Raw genomic sequence first — 22,102 nt, 5'->3', positions numbered from 1 at the left:
AATGGTCGCCTTTCTTGTAAATGGGGCAGAATACCCCATCTTTCCACTTCTCCGGTTGCTGTTAGGTTTCCCAGATCCTGACTATCAACCGGTGCAGAAAGGTGGTCAACATTTCTGGGTCCATCTTGATGAGCTCAGCTGCGATACCATCCTTACCAGCTGCTTTGTTGGTTTTGTGTTGATGAATGACATCCTTAACTTCCCTCAGCGTGAGAGTTGGCTCATTTCCGTCCTCTGCGTAGTCGTTTCCTCCGTTGCCGTGGTCTCCCGTGCCTACGTTCTTCACGACATTCAGGTACTGATCGACGTGCTGCTTTCACCTTTCGATCACTTCACGTCCGTCCGTCAAGAGGCCTCCGTCCTTATCCCTGCATATTTCGACTCGCGGCACGCAGCCGTTGCGGGATGCGTTGAGCTTCTGATAGAACTTCCGTGTTTCTTGGGAACGACACAGCAGTTCCATTTCCTCACACTCCGCTTCTTCCAGGCGGCGCTTTTTCTCCCAAAAGAGGCGGGTCTGCTGTTTCCGCTTCTGTTTATAACGTTCCACGTTCTGTCGAGTCCCTTGCTGCAGCATTACCGCCCTCACTGCATTCTTCTCCTCCAAAACCGTTCTGCACTCTTCGTCGAACCAGTCGTTCCGTCGATTCCGTTCCACCTACCCGATGGTGCTCTCGGCTGCGTCGTTGATGGCTGCTTTCACTGTACTCCAGCAGTCCTCTAGAGGGACCTCATCGAGCTCGCCCTCGTCTGGCAACGCGGCCTCGAGATTCTGCGCGTATGCTGAGGCGATATCCGGTTGTTTCAGTCGCTCTAGGTTGTACCGTGGCGATTGCTGGTACCGTACATTGTTGATGACGATGATGAGTTTTGAGCGCAGTTTGACCATCACTAGGTAGTGGTCGGAGTCGATGTTGGCCCACGATAGGTCCTGACGTTGATAATGTCCGAGAAGTGCCGTCTGTCAATCAGAATGTGGTCGATTTGAGATTCCGTCTGGTGTGGTGATCTCCAGGTGTAACGGTAAGGGAGCCTGTGTTGGAAAAGGTGCTACACATGGCCATATTTTTGGAGGCGGCGAAATCAGTGAGTCGATGGTCGTTTTCGTTCGTCTGCTGGTGGGCGCTGAACTTTTCAATCGTCGGTCTGAATTCCTCCTCCTGGCCTACCTGAGCGTTTAGATCTCTTATGACGATTTTGACGTCGTGGCTTGAATAGTTGTCGTATTTGCATTCGAGCTGGACGTAAAATGCGTCCTTCAGGAGTGTGGGCTGTGCACGTTTATTATGCTGAAGTTGATGAATCGGCCCTTGATCCTCAACTTGCGCATTCTTTCGTCGATCGACCACCAACCGATCACGCGTCTCTGCATATCACCCATCACGGTGAAAGCTGTTCCCAGCTCACGTGTGTGCCAGCTGTGGTAGATGGTATGATTACCTCTAAACGTTCGCGCCATGGATCCTGTCCAACACACCTCCTGCAGCGCTACGATGCCGAACCCGCGGTCCATCAGTAGATCGGCGAGTATGCGGGTGCTCCCAATGAAGTTGAGAGATCGGCAGTTCCACGTACCGAGTTTTCAATCGCAAGTCATTTTTGTTCGCTGGGGTCGTTCCCGTTGGTCTCGGTTCGTATTATTTTGTTGTTGATTTTCCGTTACAATGGCTGACTCGTAGGGCCTGACACCAACCCCCTACTTTCCAAAGGACCATAGTGCACAGTTGAGCTTAGAGTCCTTCTGTGGCACTCGGACGTTGATCAGCCGCCACTAACATGGGGATCAGAGGCTGTTGTGAGCCGCTCCTCCTGGAGAACAAACGCTCAGGTTTGCCGAAGCAAACCCCTTCCCTTCCCTGTCAGCCTACGACCACAGTTCCCACCGGGGTTGGATACCCGATCTTTCCTAAGGTTGCTCATATTTTCCGGCCGGTACCACGAGGAGGTAGGGATAGGAGTTGCTGGGCAGAGGGTAGTGGATCACAATGGGATCTGAATTCCGCAGCATACCCAGCCTTTACCGTGCCACAAGTCGCAAACCATTATTATTGAAAAGGGGTCGGTCAATGAACAACTTCAACTTTAAAGATACTACACCGTTTTTAACCAGAGATAGCACAGACTGAACGATCACTAACATTAGGCAGCGGACAACACACGAAACAGCGAATGGTTCAGTGAAAAATTTTTCGTTTGAACCAGTTCTCAGCAAGTTGCTTTGCCAGGGCTACGCTACCTATATCGCACTGTGGGTACTTCTTAAAGATAGGAATCAGCTCTCAAAAACCTCCGTTTCGTCTTAGTGAGCGATTGGCATTTATCCATCCAACCACTAAATCTCCTCCTGAGAACAGCTCCTCTCCGGAGCCACCATTCGGTATTACTTCAGTTGTCTCCAGGTAGAATCAGGCTCGAAATCAAAAGAGTTTTGCCACATGCTCTAGAGCGGTGTTTTGCTTATGCCTTGTCGCGAGGGAGCGAACGAACCCCAAACAGAGAGGCAATAAAAACTGAGCGAGGAAGAGGGAAACGAAAAAAGAGCCGATGATTATTTGGGGTTTTTGAGTGCGATTTTCGCCTCTAGTGTCTTTCTATGTATGGGAGTGGAACTCCCGAGTGCTTTTTGAGTATGAGTGGACGTCCCAACTAACAATCATTCATTTTACAAGCACCTTTACGACGAATTGATCCAGCATGATGTTCAATAATATTTGGAAAAATTTCAGGCACAACCTTTGTTCGGGTTTTGTTCACACAAATTTGGAGAAACTATAAAGCATAGTGTGTGTACCAACTGAACTGTTTGTTGTTAAACCGTTTCACAACTATATGGTAAAGCTGTTATTCAGCTTTTGCAAAAATTATTAAAAATTTTAAAAATGCAAAATTTTTCAATTTCCGCGAGAGTTTATGATTGGAATTTAATGCTATGAACAAATATTGTGAAATAATAACTACACATGAATTTACGTAAATCCAGATTCGAACTCGAGACCCGTCGATTACCAGCCGCATGCGTCCTATCTGCGCTATCCTAAAGATGATGAATTGCAGCGCTCAAATCAAAGCATAAACTTCCCGTGGTTTAATAATGATCAGACTTCGACTCCTATTCAGCAGTGGTGAATTAACACAACATTATGGTTAACGACTGAACAACAGATTAATTCAGCTGTTGTTCAGTAAAAAACACGTATTTTCATCATGTACTCTGAGTCGAAGTATGATGAATCGAAAGCGCTTATTTGACTTGTAAAAATACATTATACAGATTAAAAATTAAAGACATAGACACGTTTAATGCTTCCAGTGAGCTATTTGCTCTTTGAAGGAAGCACGACACTAGACAACGGACTAGCATGCAACGCCCAGTGGCACAGCCGAAAACTTTTCCTGACAGCTGCGGCGGGAATCGAACCCGCGCTCCTTAGCACGATGCCACTAAAGGCTTGGTGACCTTAGCCGCACGACCACGAAGCCACACATGTCCTAATTTTTACATGAACCTAACAAGATGCAGAAAAAAGTATTGTTAAACTATGTTGTAAAGGAATTACTGCGAGTCGAATAAAAATCTTTTTAAACGCTTGAAAAGTGTTTTAAACTATCATTGTTAATACCAATACGAAAAGTTGAACATTGGCTACTTTTTCAGTTGAAAAGGCATTTTTACAGTAATGTGTACAGCATAATTTCAGTTCAGCTATGATTACTATTATGATGCAACAATTCAGCATGCATGCTTGTTTGCGGCTGGCGATTGTTAGTTGGGGTGATAAACACAATAAGCAATTATGAGTGTTGGACGAACTCCTCGCTGCGCGGCAAGCTCGCGCTCAGTGCTGGATTTGCGTTGGGATTTCTGAGTTTTATTTTCACTCCTCACAAAATCGCCGAAATCGCTTCCTCATTTTCTCGCGAGGGAGTTTCTGTCAAATCTGGGTAGAAGGTACTTGAATATTCCAACTAGTTTTGAAGAGAAAAAAAAAACTTGCTTTGCTACTGGATATAATCCTTAATCCTGATGAGTTATTACTATTAAGCTTATCCCGAAAGTGGATCGTGCGTCGTTTGAAGAAGCAAAGAATTTCAGACCTAACAGTTTGCAATCTTTTCTTCTTAGAATGCATTACCGATCACCATATCGGGTAGTGGAACCATCTCGGAAAGGCACTTTTCTGTTAAAATTCAGCCAATTTTGAACTAATTTACACAATTTTTGGAACGCGGTGAGATACGTTACCGTGTACAAAATTTCAAGTTAATTGGTTTAAAATTGACTGAGTTATAGCGAAGAGTGCTCAAAATACCGACCACTGCCCAAGTGGCTCGCTACGTTCCTTCAAGTTCAACTGGCTAACATACATTTTTATGTGAGCCAACATGCTTGTCAATCTAGACTTGTTTACGATATCAAGGAGCATTCATTCAAAGTAATCTTTATTGGGCTGTTTTCTTGAACATCAATTAGAGCTGTAACAGATAGCACTAAACATCAACTGAAAATCTAATGATTATATTTCAATATTCCAGGTTATTGTTAACGCAGCAAATATCGCCAAATATGAGTGCCAAGGATACTTTCAGAACAGTAGGTGGAACTGTTCTGTCCGACGAGGGTCTGACATTTTCTACGGAAATTTCGATGAAAAAGGTGCAAGCCACTAAAACTATAAATACACATTCAAAGAACTCAATAGTTTCTAATCTATTTCAAATTCAGGAAATCGCGAAACGGCGTATCTCAGCGCCATAAATTCAGCATCGTTGGCATGGACCATCACGCGATACTGCACCAAAGGGGAGCTCACCATGTGCACCTGCGACCACATCCAGCGCAAAAAGCACAGCAAATGGACCTGGGGTGGATGTTCGGAGGACGTCAACTACGGCATCAAGCAGGCCCGGCAGTTTGTCGATCCACAGGAGGACCGTTCCACCAGTTTCGGATTAATGAACCTGCACAACAACGAAGCCGCTCGAAGAGTAAGTAAGTTTTCCTTGATTTTTCCTTTTGTTTCATTCTTTGATTTTGATCCACATACAGTGATCTCAATTTGGACAATCCTTCTAATACGTACTTGTATCAATCCTCACAGACACTGCGAGCTAAAATGCAAAAAGTGTGCAAATGCCATGGGATGTCCGGATCCTGTACGACCCGTGTTTGCTGGCGTCGATTACCGCCGATGAAGCTGATGGCCGACACGCTCGGATCAATGTTTGATGCCGCCGCTCTAGTCAAAGTACGTACTTGAAAAAAAAGTACTCGAACTAAAATTACATTTTAATTTTTTAAAACGTTTGAAAACTATTTCCGTTCATTCACACAGCCTGTTGAAAACAAAGGTGTCATCAAAAAATTGAAACGGAAGGATTCGCAGTACAAGAAGGTCAACAAGTCCGATCTCGTGTACATTGCAGACTCACCCGATTATTGCGAGGAGAATGAAAGGTACGTTGAAATGGTATGGTGTATTCACTCTTCGGTATGCTGGTTTCAATCAGTATATTAACGAGAAAGAACTTCTCTGTCGACTTCAGTGCAAATGGATGCCACATCAAAAACAATCCTAGACGAGCGTATATTTATTATTAGCGATCGTTATGGTAATTCGTGATGTGATGAAGAATGTGCGACGAAAACAAACGCGATAAATAATTTTGTTACAAGCAAGGTTGAAAATACATAGCAAGAAACCGCATGTAGTGCACAATGTTTTGAGTGACTTGATAGTAAACACATCTAGTGGAAAGAAATAACACGTGATTATCGTTGATAAGTTAACATTGACGGACCGGGCAGAGTCCGACGCGTAGCAGAATGACGTATTCGTGAGGAAAATCCGGTACTGTTGCGACTTGGTAAGTCGATGGCAGGATCACGTGAGACCATGCGCGTAACTACAGCGCATTTGGCCCCTCAGCGCCAATAGCACGCATGCTGGCTGTAGTGCAAAACAAGCGAACACGACATTGGAGCTGAGGGGCCAAATGTGCTGTAGTTACGCGCATGCGTGAGACTCGTGAAAACTGCAGTAGCGGCGGAACCGGCGAAAGTAAAGGTTACGAAGTCTACCCAGACGAGACCTTCGCTTTCGCAGGAAGTCCAAAAAGTGTGGCAAATGTAACTGCTTGTGATAAGCACTTGCAGGAACAGGTGAGGTAGCTGGTAGCAGACGTGTGCGCCGCCGCGCCGCGCCGATGAGAAATCGGTGTGAATCGGCGTGCGGCTCCCCAAGTCAACATGAATCAAATATACTATATTTTTTAAACGGGGATTGGTAAAGGGGTGTTCTACTCATGTACTGGTGGAAAAAGTTTATGGTTATGTTGTTTGAAGCCGATCCAGGAAGCATCGGCGTGTCGGCGTGGCAATCGGCGGCGGCGGCGGCGTGAAAACCGCACGCCGATCGGCGTATCCCTTCTCAGAAAGGCTACCATTATCAAAACCAGAAAATTTCTTCAGCAGCACATAGCTAGATGTCCACTTGTTGTAATCCAATCATTAGAAAGTAGTTAACTTTGTTCATAATTGTTTAAGAAGCCCCACGCCTATGCACGCCGAGTTCACGCCGAATATTCGGCGCACACGTCTAGCTGGTAGGTGAGAAGCTGTCTGACGGTACCCACATAGCTAGGAAAATACTAACCCCGAAGTTCGGCAAGTGGGGCTCTAGTCCCCAAGCAGCACACATGTCACAAAGGAGTGTCGACAGCGCAGGTTTTTGGTGGGACATGAGTCATTTTCAAGTTATTAAGTCTTTGAGTTAGAATTACATGAATGTAGCTCTTGTACAACCAATAATCTGTGCTGTCGGCACTCCTTTGTGACTTGTGTGCTGCTTGGGTCAGGCGTCTCGGAAAGCTGGGAAGGGTAGGCCTAAAAAGGCTGGCCCGTCCTGGATGGAAGAGAACAGAGGTTTACGACGGTTGTTAGGCCCTCAGCAACCACAGGATAGGGTGAACCATCCCCCTTGGACGAAAGTCGAGCGGAAGAGGAAGAAGAAAAAGCCGCAGGTCGAGGAAATCAGGGACGCCAAACCAAGAAGGCGTAAAAGAGTAGATGCCAAGTTACTCGGGCTACTTAAAGGCGATGCGAAGCGACGCCAAGCTAGTGGATCTGGGAGCAGATGTCCGCAGTATCAGACGTACTCGTACAGGTGAAATGATCCTAAAGCTGAAGTGCGACAAGAAACGCAAGGGCGTCGCCTACAAAAGTTTGGCGGAAGCGGTCCTTGGCGAAGGGGTAGCGTTGAGGGCTCTTACAGCAGAGGCGACTCTGAAGGTGAAAAGCCTAGACGAGATCACCGAAGTGGAAGAGCTCGTCACGGCACTGCGGCAACAGTGCGACGTGCAGGTGGCCACTGCAGTCGTTCGGCTACGGAAGGGTCCAGAAGGTTTACAGGTAGCCATGGTTCAGCCGCCTGTGGCGGACGTAAAATGTCTGTTCAAGTAGGAAGAATCAAGGTAGGCTGGTCCGTATATCATCTGAGGTATTGTTTCAGGACATAAGTCATGGGACTGCAGGGGCCCTTTTATTTCTTCTCAACCATAGCGGGAGAATCTGCTCAACAGACACCCTACCAGGAAGGTTAGGGTAGTGTGGGGTTAAGGCCGTCTTCTACTACAAAATTAAAAACCAGGACTACTCTCTCATCGACCCACTAAACACATTCATTTTGGTCACCAAACCCTACGTCTCTCCGGAACCACCAAGAAGGTATTGCTTCAGCGAGGGGCTAGTGTATACATCGCACCCTCAAGGTTAGAAGCGTAGCCTGTAGCAACGAACATCGATGACTCGCTTTGAAGAGTCCATAACGGTAGCATGCTGGCGCTAAGCCAGTTTTCCGAGTGGTCCTCACCACTACCTTTATCGTCGGAAAGCGGGTAGGGTCAACCCCACCCGCGCCCAACTGCTTAGCAGACATCAAGAACTGATGCGCACGTGCAACCCGATCTGACCTGCCCGTAAGGAAGGGTATTACTACCCTTCAGGCCCTATCAGATGCACCAGAAGGTTGCTGACTGTAGGGTCTGCACCTGCCCGGCCCTTACCGGGGATCTTTTTCCAACCGCGGGCTCGGATCCAACTCAGTAGACCGACGCCATGATAGCAACGGTAACAGGACTTTCTCTCCGCGGCCACTTAATCGCTGTAAGGGGGCGTCCATAAATGACGTAGCTTTTTTGAAGCGATTTTTAATACCCCCCTACCCCCTCGTAGCATTTCGTCACAAATTTAGATACCCCCCTCTATAAATGACGTAGCTTGATAAACAACTCCCCCCCCCCCCTCAACAAAATTTCTTGTCAAAAATCAAATAACGAAAAACTCGAAACTTAGTCCTGATTTGAATTATAACTTATATGTATGTTTAACAAATATTATAAAAAACAATTATAGCAAGAAAACATTGCTGACTGTGGAGCGGATCTGGTGCGATGGTTAAAGTACGTGACTCTCACGCCGAGGTCCTGGGACCGAATCCCACTTCCGAAAAACTCGCATAACGTAAGTTCTTCCTTCGGAAGGGAAGTATAGCTAGGGTCCCGAGATGAACTAGCCTAGGGATAAAAATCTCGTTAATATAGAAAGAAAAAATACATTGTCGACTGCCAGGTCCAGATCGCCAACATCAAGACCATAGGTGCAACCAGAGGAGATTTTCACCAAAGCTAATGACTCATTAAACCACCCATCGTTCTGCTTAATGCCGAAGAACAGGAAGTTGACGCTCCCAATACAGTTCAATACCATATTAGCCTAAAAGCTCTTCCGAAGATATCAGTTTGTTCACTAATAAATCTGTAAAAATATCAATTTGGATTCATTTGGATAAAATTCACCATGACATTTGAAGGAGCCTGCAGGAGTTTCTTCTAAATTTATTTCAGCAATTCATTCTGCAATTCCTCAAGGAGTTTCTTTTGGGATTCCCATTTTTGAGAATTCCAGAAATTCCAGAAGTAAGTGCTGGAGTACTTCTTGAATAGAATTTCCTTTGGATTCCATTTGAGATTTACTCCTTTTTGTATTCCTTCAGGGGTCTCTTTAGAAATCCCTCCAAAAACTCCTTCCGAAGTTCATTATTAGATTCCACCAAAAGTTTCTTCTGAGATTTCTCCGGGAGTTTTTTTCTGAGGTTTTTCTAAAAGTTTATCCATGGTTTCCTTCGGGAGTTTTCCAAGGTTTTCTTTTCCTCTGTACCACTAGCAGTTTCTTCGGACATTCTTCTCTTCTTCTTCTTGGCGTAACGTCCTCACTGGGACAAAGCCTGCTTCTCAGCTTAGTGTTCAATGAGCACTTCCACAGTTTTTAACTGAGAGCTTCCTCTGCCAATGACCATTTTGCATGTGTATATCGTGTGGCAGGCACGAAGATACTCTATGCCCAAGGAAGTCAAGGAAATTTCCTTTACGAAAAGATCCTGGACCGACCGGGAATCGAACCCGTCACCCTCAGCATGGTCATGCTGAATACCCGTGCGTTTACCGCCTCGGCTATATGGGCGGACATCTCTTCAGCGATTTTAACCGGAATTTATTTTGAGATTCAATCAGAACCTCTTTTTGGGTTTCCTAAAGAAGTCCTTTTCGGGATTCCTCCAGGAGTTCCTTCTTGGTTTCCTTCAGGAATTCCCTCAGATGTTCATTCCGAGATTTCTGCAGGAAATCCCTTCGGCATTCTTTCAAAACCCCTCCAGGAGTTGCTTCTGGGATTCCTCCAGGAGTTCTTTTTCGGGTTCCTTCAGGAATTCCTTCCTGGATTCTTCTGGGAATTTTTTCTGGGATTCTTCGAGGACTCCCTTCTAGGATTTATCCATTTTTTTTCCAGGACTCCTCCAGGAACTCTTCCCGGCATACCTCTATTCACTGCTTCTGGAATTCCTCCAGGATTTTTTTTCTTCGATTTCACCAAGATTTCTATCTGGATATCTTCCGGGATTCTCTAAAAGTTTTTTTCGGGAATTTTTCAGAAATTCCTTCCGGGATTCCTTCAATAATTGCTTCCGTCTCTTCTTCAGAAATTGAACCAGTTTTTTCTTCTTTGACTCTACAAATAGCTTGTTCTGAGATTCTTCCAGGAGTTTATTCTAGATTTCTCCAAAAGTTCCATTGCTCCAGGAACTGCTCACGGGATTTATTTTGGATTTTCTTTTTGATTTCCTTTCAAGATTCCTCCAGTAGTTTCTTCTCAATTTTTTTCTGGAAGTTCCTTGAGGGATTCCTTTTGAGATTCCTCAAAATCCTTTTGGGATGTTTTCAGAAACTTTTTCTGGGATTCCCAGCAGGAATTCCTGTGAATATATTATCCTGTTGGGAAATCTATGAAGAACACCATGAGAAATTTCTTTTAAAGCTGCTAGAGGAGATCCTTAAGAAATTGTTGGAGGAATTCATCGAGGAAGTCCTGTAGCAACTCTATAAAAAAAAACTCCTAGAATAATGCCATAATGCCATAAACATAGATTTTTTTTTCCTTTTCAACCTTAGCGGCATGCAGTGCCCTATAGCAAGCAGCAAACTATTGGTCGTTGGAAGCATTTGAGCGAAATTGATCTTCATACACATTATTCTTTCATTATATTCATTATTCTTTACGTATGATTTCAAAACCATTTTCTCAGATACAGTTGTTGCGTCCCATAGCTGCAAGTTTTATGGAAATAAGCCGGCATTTATGTCCATTATTTGTTATATACATTAATGTGATGCATTATATTTTTTTTAATTTATTGGATAATGATACTTAATACAAGTAAAACATTTATTAATTACGAAATACTTTTTTCATTGAGCTTAGTAGAAAGCTACGTAGCATATCATAAATCCCTACCCCCCTATCGTCACACTTCGTCACAAAATCACAAACACCCACCTCCCCCCCCCCCCCCCCCCCCCCCAAAAGCTACGTCATTTATGGACGACCCCTAAGGGTCGATCTCGACCGCAAGGCACCGGTATGACCTACGAAGCCGACTCCGAACCCCTGGACCACCTCTTGTACCGTATCTGAATTAGCCATTCTCCAAGTCCACGCGCCACCTCCTCTGTAGCACCCAGACGATATGGGTAATAGCCATTCCAGCCAAACTGATCCCTTCACATCCTCTGGACAAGATTGTCGGTGTTGTGTCCTCTCCGCATGTGGCAAACATACGGTCACGCATTGTGCAAAAACGCGGGCACACGAACAAAATGTGTTCCACCGTTTCCTCTAAACCAGCACACACGGGGCATTCGGGAGAATCCGTATGCCCAAAACGGTGTAGATACTGTCAGAAACAACCATGGCCTGAGAGGACCTATGTCAGGTGGAATGTTACTTCCCCATGAAACCCATTAATCCAACTATCTACCCTCGGTATCAACCTATGGATCCACCTTCCTTGGTTGGAACTGTCGCACGCGCGCTGCCATTTGACCATGGAGGCCATCCTGGCAATTCTGCGTATGCCTCTTGTGCCTCGCATTTCGAAGCACTCCATGTCCTCCCTGATAAGGATGGCGATAGGCAACATACCCGTGATGACGCAGAGCGCGTAGTGTGACTTTGTACGGTACCCTCAGGCGCATCAGCCTGTAAGTACTTTCCAGCTTACCATGGTATGGTAGCTTTTTGTACTTAGCGTAGTGCCCCACGCCGGGCCACCATACATACCTCAGTATGGACGTAGCGACACTGGCCAGAAGCTTGCGCTTACTGGCGTACACCGCAGAGCTATTGGACATCATCCGGAACAGTGCCGCAATAGCAGTGGAGGTTCTTTTACAGGCGTTATAAACGTGGCTATCGGAGGTGAGCTTGTCGTTGATAAACACGCCCAAGTGTTTGACGGAGTGCTTCGACGTGATAGTAAAATCGCCTACACTGATCACCTGGACTGATACTTGAGGTGATTCTACCCTCGCCGGTTGCGTTGGTGATCTAATCAGTCCGCTTCTCGCGAACGGGTTGATCACCTAACCCTCCGTATTCTCGACCTCTATAATTAAAAACGAATCCATCACTGCAATAAGAGTCCCCCTTTGAGCCCCTGCCCCCACTGCCACTGAAGTAGTCGCCCAAGGATCCTGGTGGTTATCTATGCAAGTCGGGAGGCCACCCACGGGTTGGCACAGGCCCTTATGGGTCCTGAGCTCAGAGCCAGGATCAGCGCTAATCAGGATACTTCGACTGAACCTACCTCCACCCAGTTAGTTTCCTAAGCTGGGTACAGATAGGGAACGTACACTAAGGCCTTGCCAAGGTTCTTCTTTGTAGAAGACGGCCTGTCAGACCTACACTACCCTAACCTTCTGTTAGGGTGTCTGTTGAGCAGATTATCCCCCTATGGTTTAGAAGGAAAAAAAAAGGTTGTATGGAATGGAAGGCAGCCCCGACATAAGCCCTACTAAAAGGATAGAATGCCGTCACCATCAGCACGCCTCTACTCCGCGGTCATCTAAGAGTGTACCATTTCGTTGACCATTTCCATCGCGCGCGCCAGTATGCCGTAATCAGGAACTTACTGCCATTGCTCCTGATGTGCCCGAGGCACCCCTGACCAGGCTAGGGCACTTAGGAAGCGGTGCCCATTCGCTTGTACAGAGTTGATGCTTCCGGATGTGTGGTATTTCTGAAGAAACCCAGCAGAGCCCACTGCTGAACCCCCACCACGCCTAGGCAAACTCCGCTTGAACTATTCGTGTGTAGTGCGCATGATGCTCGGTCACCTTGCGATGCCAAAGGTGGTGAGTCCTCACTAGCGTTCGAACATGTTTCGCCTAAGAAAAGCCGTCTTAAGCTCCCACTGGCTTGTCCGTTGCCTAGTGTAAGTGATGTGTTCAGTCTGTGCAGCCTCTGGATGAAGACGGTTTGGATTGTCTTTTTTTTTTAGACCTACTTGTTAGGCCAGGACTACAAAAAAGTAACGTCAATAATCGACCCCGCACCATTCCGACTAAAGGTACTCTGTCTAACGACATTAGCCAGGTCGACATCTAGTACGACCAGTGTCTCTAGCAGGATCTGACCTCGCTGGTTCGTGAAACGGCTTCCTCATTCACCGGCCTTCGCCCTGTCAGCACGGTCGACATACAGTCTAGCATCTGCGTGAACTGCTCGATCGTTTTGTTCACTACGGCTTTCTTGAAGGTCGGGCACCTGGACCGCCGTAGTGCGCGGCTTGAAATAATCAAAAAGTGCTGTGTCGTTCTCCAGAAACGAGGAAATTCTGCCAACAACTCAACTCATCTCGCAAAGGATTCGTGCCGTGGGCCGAAATGTGCAGGAATAAAGATGGAGGCATCCTGGTGTGGGGAACTTCTTAATTTTAACTTTGGATGTGATATTGATTTATCACTTGTCTGGTTGGTGGTTGAAATCAGAATAATGTATTTCCCAATTTTTAGTTACATGTAGCCTACTGGAGGTAGCTGGATGTCATTTGCTTGTATTTGTGTAAACGATCGATGACGATCGATATTCGAAAGACAGAGAGAGAAGATCCAGAGAGAGTTACGATATGGAGAAGGCGGGTTCAAGGCTAAAGGCGCTTGGTGATAACTTTATGCCTTTGGCATGGGAAAATGAAATATGAGTATGACACATTTTTGTTGCGTCAGAATTACCGAAACGGTTGGTGGTCATCGTTCTGCATATGCGAACATTGCATTTGTCGCCTAAGCAGATCGATGCTATGGGAACGGATAGACTTTCGCGGTAGGTACCACTGGTGTGGTCCTTCTAGAAAATATGGTTGCTATGCGGGACATGTGGAGCGCAGATGCTACACTGGCGAAACAACGAAAGATGATTGAAAGGTGACAACAGCACTCGGACGAACACCTGAATGGTGCACCGGACATAGACAGGAAGGATCGAGACAGTAACTGGGGCAATAACCACGTCAGCAGTGTTAATATTGCGGAAGTCACTGGAACAATCTGTTCCTAGCCATCTTAGCAAACTACAGTAAAATCACTTGGCATTACCCGAGCAGAAGAGAATATCATTAGCATAATAAAATATGTTATTTTGGCATAATATCTGTATAATAGAATCTGTATTTTTTCATGTTATTAGCATATCTTATTATGGGTCTGTGTCATTTGGCATAAAGTCATTTGGCATAAGGTCATTTGGCATAAGGTCACTTGGCATAAAGACATTTGGCATAACGGCCATTTGGCATAATGGACACTTGGCATAATAAAGAAGGGTGCATTTCGGTTATGCCAAATGTCCATTATGCCAAATGACCGTTATGCCAAATGTCTTTATGCCAAGTGACCTTATGCCAAATGACCTTATGCCAAATGACTTTATGCCAAATGTCCCGCTCCCTCTTATTATGTTATAAACTTGTCTGTCATAAGCGGCAAAATAACAGAAATCATAACGAAAAATTGTTACTGGAAAACCAATTTGATAACATGTTTTGTTGGATTCAATAACAACTTAATAACAATGAATCTTGCAGTGAATTTGAAAACTTGTTATTGTTGTGTTTTAGTTCATTACATAAATGTACAAATTTCAATAGTGGAATAATAACAGAACTTGATCTATAACAAAGTATATTATTGAAATGGGTATACGAGACCAAGACGAGACCACACGATCCAAGCGACTGACTCCGCCAAAGCGTCACTCCTCAATAAGGCAGCAACACACTGACAACCTCGTCATGCTACTTATTGTCACTGATGCTTGCTAAGGGAAGAACAGGCAAGGGGAATGACACTATTCTGTGTTCACACCCCAGTAAAGGAGTAGTAAAAGATGCCATTCAACAGCTCAAGAACTATGCTCACGTAACATTTTGATAGCCAATTAGTATTTTAGAAGTAAAACCTAATTCCTTTTAATTTAGCTTTATGATGGTTTTATGAACCTCTTCTAGTCTATTTGACTGAAAAATGTTACTTTGATGAGGCATCTATCAAGGAGCTGTACAGTGTACACTTAACTATATAAATTGGAACTAACAATAAAATTTTCAAAATTTAATGGTCCTGTTCAACAAGTGTCGCAAAAAGTACGTCTGATGACAAAAAAGGTCGAACACTTGAAAACTTGAGAATCTGTAGACTAAAGTACTGACGTAACTAGCACAACTTAACATTTCTTTATGTTTCGTTTTCTTTCCTCCAGCTTCGGCATCTTCGGCACTCGGGGACGGTTCTGCAACCGCACATCCTACGGAATCGAGGGCTGCCGGTTGCTGTGCTGCGGCCGTGGCTACCAGACGCGAATCCGAAATGTAGAGGAAAAGTGCAACTGTAAGTTTGTCTGGTGCTGTTCGGTCAAGTGTGACACGTGCAATGTGCGCAAGGATGAGTACATCTGCAACTAAGTAGGCGGCGCTGAAGCAGTGACGAAGAACGGAACCAGATGAGAAGTAAATTGATCAGTGTAAATTATTGCCATTTCGCGATTAGAGTAATTATCCACACAATAAGCCATTTCTGCACCAACTGATAATAATGCCATTTTGTCTCGAACTTTTGTATATTTATGGAACTCAAATCTCACTCTGATATATATCATAAAACTTATTTATATATAAGTCACTTTTGAAGTATTCTCGATGGATTCAACATGTAAATGTGGCGTACCGAATCAAAAAAGAAACGAATTTGTATCCATATGCTTGTTGTAAGTAATGTACACAACAAAAAGCAGTCCGCATAATTTAATCAGTAATTTTTATGCAGCTAATGTTTAATCTCTGTCCTCGTGTAGACCTGTGCGCCGAATATATTTTGCTCGGCGGCGGCGTGAGGGCCATTTTTGGCCGGCGGCGGCGGCGTCATCGGCGTCACGCCGGTGGCAGCTTTCGGCGGCGGCGGCGGCGGCGTGAATCAGCGTGACCAAAATTTGACCATAATTTAAATATTGGCAAAGCGAAAAAGTTGTCATTACGCTCTCGAATATGTAGTCTGAGCTTTTTCACGACTATTACGTTAAAATGAATACCTTGTTTATTTCTGCTCGGGTTCGTCTCTGCGTGATTAGACCTATAGCGATTTTTTTTTACTTATTCGTTTATTGGGAAGGCTTGGACGCCACATCCCAAGAAACAGAACTAGTTGAAAAACAGTTTCTTAAACTAAAGTTTGCTCAAGAGTTATTTCTGTTCCATTCCTGTTGTAGAGACGTGACTACTTCTGTTAGTGGTTGGTATAATAATGATGGTTTATTCAAAAGCAATGTCAATCTTCATAACTCATGGATTACTAAGACCCTACATCTCTCCCTTCTTTCATAGATCTAACTTTATATTGTACAGCTTCATGGATCATGTTGAAACATCCAGTGCAATCCGATCACGTCATCCAGAGACCCTAGTCACTTCATTAAGGCTTTCGAGCATTCCCATTCTTGACAGTGTATATTCGTATCTTGCATCTCAATCTAGAATAAAGTAATATATAAGAATTATTCAACAGAAATGACCAATTAAATTTTTTATTTATTTTTTTTATGCTCCTTCATATTTCCATCTTTTCGCCTATGATCTTCTACTTCTTCTCCTTGGTGTTTTATCTTCTTATTTAGATTATGTTGCACTGTGGTTGATGTATGCTTCATATTCAGAGTTGAATAAATTATATATTTTTAAGACCGTCTCTGTTCCTTCTTGGTAGTAATATTTGTCTCTCCTTTTCTATTTATTTCTTGCTCGTTTTATACTTGAACTCCTTATAGAGAATGGTGTACTTCATGTACTCTTGATATTTTCTTTTCTATATTAAATAAACAATTACTTCAATTAATTTTTACAAAAAATAAAATTCTGTTTCAGACATTGAGAATCATCCTGAGGATCGCCTCCAGGTCTCAATCTGATAGTCGAGAATCATCCCGTGAGGATCGCCTCCGGGTCTCGTAATGGTGTACTATCATCCCATATGTTGGGTTCCACCTTGGCACATGAGAATCATCCTGAGGATCGCCTCCAGGTCTCAATGATACCTCTTTCCCGCGAGGATCGCCTCCGGGTTTATTATGCGTACTTCATCCCTTTGTCTGGGTTCCACTATCTTTTTAGATTAGTGTACTTCATCCCAACAACAGGGTTCCGCTATATTCCAAAGGATCGCCTTTGAATTATTCCTGCGTACTTCATCCCTAAGTCTGGGTTCCACTGTCATCACCGACCAGTGTACTTCATCCCAACCAGGGTTCCGCATAATCTGTGAGCTTCATCCCTCAAGGTTCGCCTCTGGGACTCACGCTTATTAAGTTGCTCTGGGTCCGCACCTTCTCGATGTGGCTTCATCCCTAAGATTCCGCAGTTTACAATAGAGTATTGCATTTACCTAAAAAACTTTTCTTGCTTTAAACTGTATCCCTTAGAATCTGGGGCCAATCGTCAGGTTTTTGGAGTCATCCCTGAGAGCCAACATTTTTATTTTCATGCACCGTGTCCAAATTATCTTTAAATGGATTTCATCCCTAAGATTCTAGGTAAAGCAGTGGGACAAAGTATTCGTTCCAATGAACGAACCCTTCCTCACAGTGAACTTTATTCATAAGAATCCGGGGTCCATCAGAGAAAACGATAATCACCAACAAGAATTGTAGTTTAATTTTATAACTTCTAATCTATTTTCAATGTTGTTAATCTATTAGTATTTGATCGACCAAGGCAGGAAATGAGTACTATCTGAGTTCTTAATATGCTCCATTGTCACCGTACTGTTAATGGTCTCATTTTTCCGTACGCTGGTTTTTCGGTATGTTTCGTACTACGCTATGATCGAGCCTGTAGGTACAGCTTTTCAGCCTCTAGATCGCTGATCAGTTGGCTATGTATACAGAACGTGATATAGAAGGTAATACAAGTCAATCAAAATAAGTATACCACCGCTAAAAGTACGCCTCGTTTCGTATTGCGAAATACAGTAGTATCTGTTCGTCTAATAAATGAGTGTTTTTCTATGTCGGTAGCGAGTTTCTCTTAAATGTCCGGATTTCGTTTTCTATGAAGTGCGAACAGTATTAAATCCTGCTTTCATCAATGTGATCTTGAAATGTTCCGATTTTCAGAGAAAAATGTTTTACTTGGTTGCTAACTAGTTTCATGATTGAAAACTCAAGTTATAATTCTCTAATCTTATTTTTGAATTTGCATACAAACACAAGAGACTCACATCTGAAGAACGAAGTAGCGAACCTTACTGCTTTTGTTTTATTCTGATTTTTCTTACTTGCAAAACGAATATATTGAACAAGCTCAGATGAGTTCGTCTATAAATCTTAAAGATTTGTGCTCCCAAAACATGAATAAAGGTTAAGTCCCTCAGTATGACGGTCATGCTTAGATTCGCTTACGTTTGATCAAACAAAACGAATCATGCAAATAAACCACAATGATACGTTCTGCTGGCACCAACAACAAAAACCGCACTGTGGCACGACAAAATTTGTTAGTATAGACGGTGTATTTTATTTTTCAATAACTCGCCTATATGAAGTTGGTGTTTTTTTTTTTCAATCTGGACCCTTCAATTCAATGTCATTTAATTCATTCGCGAGATTTTTTTTTTAATTTACTAGTCGAGCAAAATAAAACAGCATTTACAGTATACTGACTAGCACAAGTTACTACAATAACTACCCCAACAAATCCTTCATTGATTTGTTCTTAATTCAAGCACAATCTATTAAACAGAAATTCAAACAATTGTTACTTATCTGGATGGTGTGAATTTCTGGCTTAAGAACGTCGTTCTGGCTCGTCACGGTGAAAGCTGTCTGGCAGCTCTCCAACTGAGCATTCGAAATAAATATAGCGGTGCCAACGCCTGCAATATCCCGGCAGCTATTGTTGCTTTCTTGCCCAGTTCCTCCAGCAATCACACACGTAGAATGGATTATCCTCCGTTGTTTCATGCTCAAAATGCTCCGTCTTCTGTTTGAGCTGGCTGTACATCACCGGTTTTTCTTGAACCGCAAAGCTTAAAAATGGCCAATTCATGGAGATTTCCCGAACACTTCTTACTTTCAATTAGAAATAAAGTTTAATCCTCGTCGCCATTTGTAGAGACGTGACTACTTCTGTTAGTGGTTGGTATAATAATGATGGTTTATTCAAAAGCAATGTCAATCTTCATAACTCATGGATTACTAAGACCCTACACCTGTACAGCTAAAATGTTTGTTGGGATGGGCATAAATGAGCCGAAATGATTTGTACATTTTTGTTTTTACGTTGTTTACATTTTTCAAATTTTTAACTGCTTCAATACTATATTAGTTTGGGAAGTCGAAGTACTCGCGGCTGTTTCGAGGTTAGCGATAACAAATATTTATAATTGGAAAGGAATATTTAGGCATTACCAGTATCCTTAGTGCAATTACTGCATTACTCCATTGCAAATAAGGGACAATTAAAAATTGATTTTGCTACAGTTTTTTGTTTTGTTTTCTCAGAATCTTCAGAAACTATCAAACTTGATAATCAAGTCACACTATTTACACTAAGGAATCCTCGAATGATTTCAGGGAGGAATCTCAGAAGGAATCCTAGGAAAGAAATTCATGAAGAAATCCAAAAGGAAAATTCTAGACTAATCTCTGCAAGGACTGTTGTATGAAACCCTGCATAAACTTCTGCAGGAATCTCTGGCGGTTGAAGATTTTCTTTTAGAGATCTCTGCAGAAAATTCTGAAGAAATCCCTATTTGAAGTTTTCGAGAAATTTCCGAAGGAAATCCAGGACGAATCTTCGAAAGAAATTCCAGGAGGATTCCCCAAATGAATTCAAGCAGGAATCCCAAGGGAACAACAGCAGGAATTTCCAAAGGAATTCCAGGAGCAATCCCCGACGGAATTCTAGCGGAAATTTCTGAAGAATTTCAAGAGGGAATCTTCAAAGGATTTCAAGGAGGAATCAACGAAAAATTATGAGAAGGAATCTCTGAAGGAATTCCAGCAGAAATCCCAGAGAGAATACTAGGAGGAATCTCATAAGGTATTCCAGCACGAAACACCGAAGGAATTCCAGGAAGAATCCCTGGAGGAATTCTAAGACCAATCCCCGGAGGAATTCCGTGAGGGACCCCCGATGGAATTCTAGAAGGAATCTGTGTATAAATTCGAATAGGAATCACCTTAGGAATTTCAAGATGGAATCCCGAAGGAAATCCAGAAGGAATCACCGACAAAATATCAGGAGAAATCTCCGAAGGAAGAATCCTCGGTGGAAGAACCGCTCAAAACAAACCCACGAAGGAATTCTAAAAGGAGGAATCCACGAAGGAATTCCAAAAGAAATCCCCGACAGAATTCCAGGAGATATTCTCGAAAGAATTCTAGGGTGAATCACCGAAGGAATTCCAGAAAAGAGAAATCGCCAAAGAAATTTCACGAGCAATCCCCGAACAGGAGAAATCCCCGAATGAATATTAGGAGGAATCCGCGAAAGAAGTCTAGAAAGAATCCCTGAAGAAATTACAGGAGAAATTCCTGCAGGAATCCCAGAGGTCACCTCAGAAGGAACTCCGGGAGGAATCTCCGAAGGAATTACAAGCGGAATCTTCCAAAAAGAAAACCCCGAAGGAATAATAAGACGAATCCCCATAGGAAGTGGAAGAGGAATCCCCAAAGAAATTTAAAAAGGAATCCTCGAAGGAATTCTAGAAAGAATCTTAGAATACCAGGAGAAATTCACAAAGGAATTCTAGAAATCACTGAAGAATTTCAAGAAGGGAATCCCGAAGGAACTCCAGAAGGAATGATTCCATGAGGATTTTTTGAATGAATGAAAGGCAGAATCTCTGAAGGAAATCCAAGAGGAATCACGAATCCCCGAAGGAATTCCAGGAGGAATCCACGACGGAATATTAAGAGGAATCTCCGAAAAAATCTCAGGAGGATTTGATGAAGGAAGTCCAGGAGGAATCCCCAAAGAAATTTCAAATTTTTATTTTTTAAGGAATTCGAGAAGAAATCATCAAAATATTTCTAGGAGGAACCATCGAAAAATATCCAGGAGGGATCTTCGTAGGAATTCCATGAGAAACCCCTGAAATAATTCTAGGAGGAGTTCCCGCAGGAATTTCAAGAGGAAACCCCGAAAGAATTCCAGGAGATATCTCCGAAAAAAATCGAAGAGGAATTCCCGCAGAAATTTCAGGAGGAATCCCCGACGGAATATAAGGAGAAATCCCCAAAGAAATTTCAAGAGAAATCCCCGAAGGAACTCTAGAAGGAATATCCCAAGGAATTTAAGAAGGAATCTTTGAATTAATTCCAGGAGGAATCCCCGAAAGAAGTCCAAGAGAAATCCCTGAAGGAGGTCCAGCAGGAATATGCGACGGGATTCCTGGAAGAATTCCTGGAGAAATCCCCGAACAAATTAAAGGAGAAATCCCTGCAGAGAGGGAACCCATAAAGGAAAACTGGGAGAAATCATCGAAGGATTTCCAAGCGGAATACTCGAAGGATTATTAAGAGGAATTATCATAGGAAGCCGAGAAAAAATCTAGGAATTCTAGGAGAAATCACTGAAACAATTCCAGAAAGAAATCCCAAAGAAATTGCAAAAGGACTCCCTAAGGAATTCCATGAAGAATCATTGAAGCAAATCCAGGAAGAATCTCCGAAGAAATTCTAAGAGCAATCATCAAAGTAATTTCAGGAGGAAACCCCGGAGAAATTTCAGGAGAAATGCACGTTAAAATATCAAGAGAAATCAATCTATGAAGGATGTCTGGGAGGAATACCCGAAGAAATTCCAAAAAGAATCCCCAAAGGAATTCCAGAAGACCTTGCTGAATGAATTCTAGTAGGAATGCCCTATGGAAACCCAAGAGGAATCCCTAAATGAAGTGCAGGAAAAATCCCTGGAGGTATTCCATGAGGAATCCTGGTGGATTCTCCAAAAGAATTCTAAGAGGAACCACCATAGAAATTTGACGGAAGATTAGAAGGAATCCCTGAAAAAAATTTTTGGAGGAATCCTCGAAGGAAGTCAAGGAGGAAATCCTGAAAGAAAATCTAGGAAGAATCTCCGGAGGAATTCCAAGAGGGATCCCCGAAAGAATTACAGAAAAAATCCAGGAGGAATCCTTGAAGCAATTCCTGGGGAACCGCTGAAGG

At 43.3% G+C, this 22,102-nt stretch overlaps 1 protein-coding gene across 5 annotated transcripts in view; it reads left to right on the top strand.

The window, feature by feature from the left end:
- Positions 1-22,102, top strand: part of LOC109427891 (protein Wnt-1) — a 267,059-nt gene that overhangs the window by 116,824 nt on the left and 128,133 nt on the right. For 4 of the 5 annotated variants that reach the window (XM_062851571.1, XM_062851574.1, XM_062851575.1 and 1 more), the window contains exons 4-8: positions 4,534-4,654; positions 4,724-4,986; positions 5,100-5,246; positions 5,334-5,455; positions 15,146-15,727. The exons of the other annotated variant lie outside the window; for it this stretch is intronic. In XM_062851571.1, the coding sequence (XP_062707555.1) occupies positions 4,534-4,654; positions 4,724-4,986; positions 5,100-5,246; positions 5,334-5,455; positions 15,146-15,347 (855 nt within the window). In that variant the 3' untranslated portion in view covers positions 15,348-15,727. Of the gene's footprint in view, positions 1-4,533; positions 4,655-4,723; positions 4,987-5,099; positions 5,247-5,333; positions 5,456-15,145; positions 15,728-22,102 lie in introns of those variants that run through there. 5 annotated transcript variants of the gene reach the window in all.

This window comes from Aedes albopictus, chromosome 2, assembly GCF_035046485.1.
Source record: "Aedes albopictus strain Foshan chromosome 2, AalbF5, whole genome shotgun sequence".
Classification (NCBI taxonomy): Eukaryota; Metazoa; Arthropoda; class Insecta; order Diptera; family Culicidae; genus Aedes; species Aedes albopictus.
The sequence above is the reverse complement of the archived record's forward strand: the minus strand, read 5'-3'. Positions and strand labels throughout refer to the sequence as shown.